This window comes from Leptodactylus fuscus, chromosome 10, assembly GCF_031893055.1.
Source record: "Leptodactylus fuscus isolate aLepFus1 chromosome 10, aLepFus1.hap2, whole genome shotgun sequence".
Classification (NCBI taxonomy): Eukaryota; Metazoa; Chordata; class Amphibia; order Anura; family Leptodactylidae; genus Leptodactylus; species Leptodactylus fuscus.
Genome location: NC_134274.1, coordinates 85,414,804 through 85,423,802, shown reverse-complemented (window position 1 = coordinate 85,423,802; position 8,999 = coordinate 85,414,804). Strand labels below are relative to the sequence as shown.

General features: G+C 46.8%; 1 protein-coding gene across 1 annotated transcript; it reads left to right on the top strand.

Annotated features, from left to right (window-relative positions):
• Window positions 1–397: 397 nt before the first annotated feature.
• LOC142219232 (membrane-spanning 4-domains subfamily A member 18-like) lies at window positions 398–6,105 on the top strand. Its single transcript, XM_075288179.1, has 6 exons — window positions 398–712; window positions 2,217–2,327; window positions 2,744–2,800; window positions 5,258–5,380; window positions 5,574–5,696; window positions 5,977–6,105. The coding sequence occupies exons 1-6, from the start codon at window positions 398–400 to the stop codon at window positions 6,103–6,105; spliced, it is 858 nt and encodes a 285-aa protein (XP_075144280.1).
• The last annotated feature ends 2,894 nt before the right edge of the window (window positions 6,106–8,999 follow it).

Here is an 8,999-nt window from a genome sequence, read left to right as displayed (position 1 = left end):
TGTGCATCCTGATATAGTCTTCTCACTCCAGTGCACCAGAGGCCAGGGCTAATACATTACACATAGACTACCAGTCATCAGAAAGGATCTCAAAGAATGTAAGCCATCTCTAGCATGGTGAGGGTGATACGTGGACCCCTCTGGCTTCTGGGCCTTGGTCACAGCTATGACCACTCCGATCTCTATAGTTACCCCAAGGGTCATTACTACTGTGGGATAGGTGATACATGTTTATGTGCAAGTCCATTTCTTTTAGACATTCGCCTAAATAAGAAGATGTTCCCTTCATATACTATTCTATACTATGTCACCATGTTTTTATTGCAGGATTTCATATTTTTGACTGATATTTTTGTGTTTTTTGTGCCCCTCATTTCTTTCTCAGTGACTTTTCATGATGAGTACGGCCAATAAAGCCCAGAACCTTTTTTCTGTTCCCGCTGGGGCTCCTCCTCCCCTTCCAAATTTCATGGCTATCCAATACCAATGGAACGTGGTACCAGGACCCAATGGAGCCAATGTTTATCCAGTGTCCTCTCCGTGGACTATCCCACAAGTCGGACCACAATATTTTCCATCATCACCTGCACAGCAATGGACTGGCCAGCCGGTTGTGACTGGGCAAAATATCCCCAATGGTCTCCTGACTCCGGGCACAGGAGAGGCCGCCTGGCATCAGGAATTTATTAAAGGAAAACCAAAAGTCTTAGGGGTAAGTTTGGTGCTTTAACAGGCAGTACCAAAGACTCATCCAAGAGAAATGTCGAAAACTATTTGTTTTACGTTTTTGGGCTTTTATGCTTTTATGGCGTCCCTCTGCATTAATAATGACCCGGCAGCCTTGTCCGCTGATTATTACCACTACGGCGAGATCAGATTTATATTCTTTTTTATTACATTTTACCACTTTTTACAAATAAAACATCACTTTTTCAAAATGAAGGATTTTCTTGGGGTCGCCGTCTGACTCCGATAACTTGTAGCTGGGATCTCAGATCCCCTATGCAATCTACATAGCATTGCAGAACATCGCACAGTAGTTCTTATTGGAACTATGCATAGGCAGTCAGTAGGCCATGGCCCGGCCTCCAGGCTGCCGAAGAGACTCTTCAGGACCCCAAATCAACACCAGACATAACCAATCAACACCAGACATAACCAATCAACACCAGACACATCCAATCAATACCAGACACATCCAATCAATACCAGACACATCCAATCAATACCAGACACATCCAATCAACACCAGACACAGCCAACCAATGCCAGACACAGCCAACCAATGCCAGACCCATCAATCAACACCAGACCCATCCAATCAGCACCAGACCCATCTAACCAACACCAGACCCATCCAATCAACACCAGACCCATCCAACCAACACGAGACCCATCCAATCAACACCAGACACAGCCAACCAATGCCAGACCCATCCAATCAACACCAGACCCATTCAATCAACACCAGACCCATCCAACCAACACTAGACCCATCCAATCAACACCAGACACAGCCAACCAACACCAGACACAGTCAACCAACACCAGACCCATCCAATTAACACCAGACCCATCCAACCAACACTAGACACAGTCAACCAACACCAGACCCATCCAATCAACACCAGACAGCCAACCAACACCAGATTCATCCAACCAACACCAGACCCATCCAATCAACACCAGACCCATCCAACCAACACCAGACCCATCCAATCAACACCAGACCCATCCAATCAATACCAGACACATCCAATCAATACCAGACACATCCATTCAACACCAGACCCATCCAATCAATACCAGACACATCCATTCAACACCAGACCCATCCAATCAATACCAGACACATCCATTCAACACCAGACCCATCCAATCAATACCAGACCCATCCAATCAACACCAGACCCATCCAACCAACACCAGACCCATCCAATGAACACCAGACCCATCCAATCAATACCAGACACATCCATTCAACACCAGACCCATCCAATCAATACCAGACACATCCAATCAACACCAGATCCATCCAATCAACACCAGACCTACCAATCAACACTAGACCCATCCAACCAACACTAGACCCATCCAATCATTACTGGAGCCAACCAATCTTTATTAGTAAGATAAAAGAGACAAATTGCTATGAGGCATTTTTGATATTATTGGATTACTTGACGTCTCTTTTGTATTTTCCCCTTCTTTTTCAGATAATACTGATTGTCTTGACCATCTGTCAGTTACCGTTTCTCATTTCCTTCGCATTGATTGCATCCGGTTATACTTCTTACAATGGTATCCTGTACTGGGGGATCATTTTTGTAAGTAGAAGTGAGTCTGTATTGTAACCTTAGGACCGCCCCCTGGACTCCTAAGTATAGAAAGAGCAACTCTACTGAATCTTGTCCCACAATCCTATATATCAATCTGCTCGGCTCCTCCTGCTCTATAACATACTGCCGGCAGACAGGGCGGCCTGTACAATGTGACGGGGTGTCTTATATAATATTGGGGTACAGCTCGTACAGTATAACGTCACCTAAACCTGTCTGTCTATCCAATAGTAATTGGGAGTCCTGGGTAAAGATTCCCCATCTTGGCCCAATATTTTGGAGGTTGATCTTGGCTCACACTCAGGTTGACCAATGGGTCTAGTTATCTCCTGCACCGGCCCAATTCTCCTCCAATCCCTGTTAAAGCTAAAGACTTCTTTATTCTGTGTGTTCCTATATTTTAGTACATCATTGCTGGATCTTTTACGATCAGAGCCCAAAAAAAGCAGAATATCCGTCTGGTGAGTTCCTCCGGAGCGGAGAATATTTCATTGTATATCATCACTATCATGGATTTGCAGCGTTGCGATGTGATTTGCTTACTAATGTTGTAGAATTTCTCTTCAGTTAGGGCTGTGGATTACAAATCCAAATTCTCCTGAAATACTCTGTGCTTCTGGAACCTTTCTATAACCTTTCTGTGATCTTCTCATTGCCACGATGCTTATCCTATCACACCCATGTCATGTTCTTGTCATAGTAAGAAAGTCACTGTCTCCTACAAAGCAACAACTTCATACCATTATATCATGATCAGACTTTTGCACCTTCATAGAAATCCTCTAAGAATAAATTACTGACTAGTTTTATATTAAACCGTAACAAAGGACATTTCTACCATCACCTGAGATAAAATAATCATGAAAAACCTCCCGCCACAACCCAACAGAGAAAAACCCCTCAGACAGTTGTCTATGGAGGGAAGCTCTTCCTCTTGGAGAAGTTCTTATTCTGGCTTGGCTATTATTCTCGGATTATACCCTTAAGGTTTCCTTGAAAACAGGGCTTACTCTATAGGGAGGTCCCGTCCAAATTCCTCTTTCACCAATGAGACCTCACTTCCATATTCCTCATACAGAATGTATAGTGAGATTCTAACAAATCCCCTATGTCTGTCTGCCCCTTCCCTGATTTGAATTTTTTATACTTTATTATTTTTATTTTCCTTTACTTTTTTTTGCATTTATTAGACCCCCCTAGGGATCTTGAACCCCAGGGGGTCTGACCACTAATGCAATGCAATACAATGCTAATGCGTTGCAATACATTGCAAAAATCATCATCTCTTTTGCAGGCTGCATAGAGCACTGCAGCCGGGGAACCTTTACAGGGACGCTGAGGGGAATCCCCGGCAAGAGCACTGAGGGGCGGACCTGAAGGAGAACCTCGTCCGCCGGACCTGAAGGGGAACTGTGTCCGGCCGCCGGCAAAAACGCTGAGGGGAATCCCGGGCAGACTTGGCTGCCCGGGATTCCCCTCAGCGCTTCTGCCGGCGGCCGGTTACAGTTCCCCTTCAGGTCTAGCAGTCAAGGTCTTCCTTCAGGTCCGCACTCCTGCCGGCGGCCAGGGATTCCCCTTCAGCTCGGGTGGCCGGGGTTCTCCCTCAGCGCTTCAGGGCTGCATTTGAGAGAGCGGTCGCACCCGCTCCCTCCTCTCTCCAGGGGCATATTGGCGCCTGCCGCTTCCCCGCAGCAGACTCCAGTGCTCAGGAACTCCGGCATCTCCACTGTAACTCCAGTGCTCAGGAACTCCGGCATTACCACTGTAAGAGTTACAGTGGAGGTGCCAATTGCAATGGTGACCGCTCTGGAGCAGAGCGGCGCCATTATAGCTACAGACCACTACAGACTACAGCTACTGTAGTTACAGACCCAGCATATAGACATGGGGGGCGGGTGCCGGGCCCGCAGCATCACCACGCTCTTACGGTACTTCTGCTACAAGGCCCCGATACTTCTGCCAGGAGCGTGGCAATGCTGCGGCCCGGTACCCACCCCCGTGTCTGTATGCCGGGTCTGTAACTACAGTATTACCGTAATGACTCGAATATAAGCTGAGGCGGACTTTTTCAGCACAAAAACTGTGCTGAAAAACTCGGCTTATACTCGAGTATATACGGTGATAATAAATAGCAAAAAATAAATAAGAAAAAAATGAATCAGTTCCCTTTAAGTTCTATTAAAGGGATCCTATCAGTCAGACACAATTTTTTCTAGGTACCACGTCGGAATAGCCTTAAGAAAGGCTATTCGTCTCCTACCTTTCATTGTCTTCTCCGCGCCGCTGTTCGCTTACAATCCCGTTTTTTCTCGGTATGCAAATTAGCTCTCTTGTAGCACTGGGGGGCGGGCCCCAGCACTCAGACAGCACTGGGGGCGCCCCCAATGCTGCGAGAGAACTCTCTCCAGCGCCACCTTCATCTTTTCAGCAGCATCCTCTTCAGCCTCTTCTTCCGGCGGTGGCTTGTAACTTCTAGGCCTCGGGCCTTGGGCAGAGCAGACTGCCCATGCCCACAAGCCACGAGAAAATGGCTGCTTACAATACAATACAATACGTACCATACAAGTGGCCATTTTCTTGTGGCTTGTGGGCATGGGCAGTCTGCTCTGCCCAAGGCCCGAGGCCTAGAAGTTACAAGCCACAGCCAGAAGAAGAGGCTCAAGAGGACGCTGCTGAAGAAGATGGAGGCGACGCTGGAGTTCTCTCGCAGCATTGGTGACGCCCCCAGTGCTGCGAGAGAACTAATTTGAATAACGAGAAAATCCGGGATTGTAGGCAAACGGCGGCGCGGAGAAGACGACGAAAGGTAGGAGACGAATAGTCTTTCTTAAGGCTATTCCAACGTGGTACCTAGATAAATTGTGTCTGAGTGACAGGATCCCTTTAATATTCTGCTTCTTCTGCATTTCTCTTCTCAGGTGCGGATGTCTTTCGGCTTCAGTATTGTCTCATCGATTAACAGTCTTATCGGCCTTATTATTAATCTAGTGGACCTTGTCTTAATGCAATGTAAGGAAGACTATGGCTGCTATAGAAAAGGGGTAAGTTATATTCCGGTCATAATCCCGTCATCTATATATCCGAGACAACCACAGTCACAGCTCGGCTTTCTCTTACCCAGGACAATGGTTCTCCATAGTCCTGTATCTGAATACCAGAAGAGAATCCATTGGATCTGTATTAGAAGGATTATCCTTGCAGATCGAGTCTTACATTTATATATTCTTTCCTTAGAACGGGGCTGAGACCGTCGTGTCCTTCATTCTTGTCCTGCACGTGTTGGTGTTCTGTGTGACGGTCTCCATCTCTGTATTTGGTGGCCGTGGTCTGAGACAGGTGGCATCAGATGTCCCTCAGGTAAGTCCAGTATATGTAGGGTTGTCCTCTCAGCAGTTGTCCTCTCAACTTCTATTCTGGCACGCCTACATCATAGGAAACAAATGACATTTCCTATAGGGCTTATTCACTTACATCCAAAAAATGCAACACCTGGAAGCAGAGCCAGAGGAACTCCCCATGTCCCCCCCCAAGTCTCACCATGACTGCCATATTGGAAGGAGCTTGTAGTCAGTTTGCAGATATACTGAGGTCACCGTAAGTTTCCCACCATGACATGTCATCGCTTTCGTTATCGCAGGTCCTTGTGATTCAGAAGATGGGAACAGCGCCCCCCACAGGCTATCCAGAAAATCCTTCAGAGACCCCCACATCGCCTCCTCCTTATGAGATAGAAGAAAAAACGTGTTTAAAAAACACCGACTACTGACTCCTTACAAGAAGTGTTCGGAGATTGTCTAATAAGGAACAATATACGGAAATGACATCGGAAATAAATAACATTGTACAAATGCGCTGAACGTCCCGATCTCAGACTGTACCATGTAAGGCCAGAATGTTATAGCCGCAGTCTCTGCTCCTAACAGTGGTGGCCAAACCTCACAAGATCCTTCTCGCTAGTATTCGCAAGGGTCACCCAGGGACGCCCTAGGCCTCTGATTGGTTAGTGGTCACGTGTGGCACGCCGACACCATGAATATTGCATCGAAGCATCACTATGTCAGTGACCACATGTGATTGCCTCAGTGTCCGCTAACATTCAGGAGGCCAGAAGAGACCCAAAGGGGATGGGAACCAGCAATGGACACCACGACAGAGACCAGGAGAGGTGAGTATGACTCCTGGGCCTCAGGTTAGTATACTCTGGTGGATGGGTGGCAAACACCAAACCTGAAAACCCCGGTGCAGTGCCTAAAAAGTGCTATAAGGTGCAAAATAATTTGTATGGTCCGAGCTCTCATATGTGATAATGCACCATAACATAGTGCGCCCTCTATAGGTGACAGAATGAATTTCTATAATGTCACTTGATACTTCTTAAGAATGGCTTGGGAGCAACTTTCTGGGTAGTTTAGCCCCTCCCCCCCCCACACCCGGGTGCAGCAAAGTAATATTCTCCTTCATTGCTATAACACTTCTCGATGCAAGACACCTCACATTCTCCTCGGCTGAGTTTGTTGCCTCCATGTTAATTCTCATTTGATTTGCAATAAATTCATTATTCCATATGCTTCTCCTTTATTATAATATTGTAGACTTATCTGAGGTTGGTGACCACTGAGAAAACCCCAAGATGAGTTTTTGCAATCTATATCACCTGCGACAACTAGAGATGAGCGAACAGTGAAATATTCGATATTTGATGTTCGTTTCGAGTAGCCGCTCAATATTGGACTATTGGAACGAATATGGAACCCCATTATAGTCTATGGGAGAAAATGCTTCGTTTCAGGGGAAGCCACACTTCGACTCAGAAGGGTCACCAATGACACCCCAGGGAATGATGCCAACACCTCTGCAATGCAACTGGGACAGCAGGGGGAGCATGTCTGGGGGCATCTAACAAGCCCAAGTCACTGTATTATGTCGGGATCCCTGTCAGCTTGTGATATGCCGGAGCTGACTTTTTCCCATAGGAATGCATTGACCAGCGTTGATTGGCCAAATGCCATACAGAGTACAGCATTCGGCCAATCAATGCTGGTTCTGCCGGAGGAGGCAGAGTCTAAGATCAGTCTAAAGCAGTCTCCATTCTGGTCCAATTTCAGATGTAGCAGTGTTGAGCGCACAACTCTACTACACCGGAGATGTAGCAGAGATGGCTGTGCACTGAGCTCTGCTACACCAGAGATGCATCTCTGGTGTAGCAGAGCTCAGCTCACACTCAGCTCTGCTACATCTCTGGTGTAGCAGAGCTCAGTACACACTCAGCTCTGCCACATCTCTGGTGTAGCAGAGCTCAGTACACACTCAGCTCTGCCACATCTCTGGTGTAGCAGAGCTCAATGCACACTCAGCTCTGCCACATTTCTGGATGTAGTAGAACTCAGCGCACACTCAGCTCTGCTACATCTCAGGCAGAACCAGCGTTGATTGGCCGAATGCTGTATTCTGTATGGCATTCGGCCAATCAACGCTGGTCAATGCATTCCTATGGGAAAAATTCAGCTCGCACATATCACAAGCTGACAGGGATCCCGACCAGATAGAGCCCCAAAGAGCTGTGTGAGTGACACCCCCCCCCCCCTAAATAAAGGTAATCCCTAGCTAACCTTGCCTGTAGATCTCTCCCTGTCTCACAGTCACATAGTTCACAGTCTCATATGACCCGAATCTGAAATTGACCATTCGTATAAAGGGGAGGTCACCTAATTTAGCCGGCCAATTACTTTGTCTGATTTTTTTCCGATACCTCCTTTGTTGTAGTTCCTGTCCCACCTCCCCTGCACAGTTATTGGTGCAGAAAAAGTGTTTGCCTATTGTAATCGATTGTAATTGAATACCTCGAACGGCCTGATATTCTCCCGACACTGGTACCGCCTCCCATACCTGCACAGTAGAGATGATAAAGGGATTTGGGTGCACTTATTAACCCATTCATTGCACTAACAGAAAACCCCTTTAATGCCTCAGCAGACCAAGACAATTTTGGACAATTTCACACATCCATATTCGTGGGAGCAGTTTGGGTGAAGGCCCTCGTCTGTTCCAGCATAACCATGACCCAGTGCACATAGCAAGACACGGAAAGGGGGAGTTTGGTATGGAAAACCTTGACTGAGCGGTGCAGTGTCCTCACCTCACCCCTATACAACAGCTTTGTTGGAAATACAAATGGAGATGGCGAGCCGGGAACTCTCAATGTCCAACATGAGTGTCTCAAAAGGACAAAACTCCTCAGTGTAGCTGCAAAGGGTTAACCACATATTAAAGTTTATGAACGCCCATGGATTTACAGTGGGAGGCCATGACAGTGTCCATATACAGCAGGTCAGGTAAGAGGCGCCTCTTCTCATGGATGGAACTATTGCCGTACAAAGGTTGCATTACCTTGTTCTTACGTCTTAGGCGTCCACATCTGGTATCGATGACTTGGGGCTGCACTAAATATAGAACCAAGATTAGATACCTGGAATGTCAGAGTGAGAAGACATCCAGCAGAAGACAGTCTATAGTGAGTAAGCTTGTGTGCCCGCTGCTCTGTGCCGGACAGTATGTGGGCACATGACATGGGTTCCCTTTGTAAGGTCTTCTTACCCACTTATCATAATTGCTATGGGATAAGAGAAGCTCTAGATGGTATTTATGGGGTTATGTAATAAT

What these genes read in the sequence shown, in the direction of transcription:
- LOC142219232 (XM_075288179.1), top strand. Translation starts at nt 398, where the DNA reads ATGAGTACGGCCAATAAAGCCCAGAACCTTTTTTCTGTTCCCGCTGGG. An exon ending in AAAAGCAGAATATCCGTCTG is followed by an intron (nt 2,801 to 5,257) that starts GTGAGTTCCTCC and finishes TTCTCTTCTCAG; the next exon opens with GTGCGGATGTCTTTCGGCTT. An exon ending in ATGGCTGCTATAGAAAAGGG is followed by an intron (nt 5,381 to 5,573) that starts GTAAGTTATATT and finishes TTCTTTCCTTAG; the next exon opens with AACGGGGCTGAGACCGTCGT.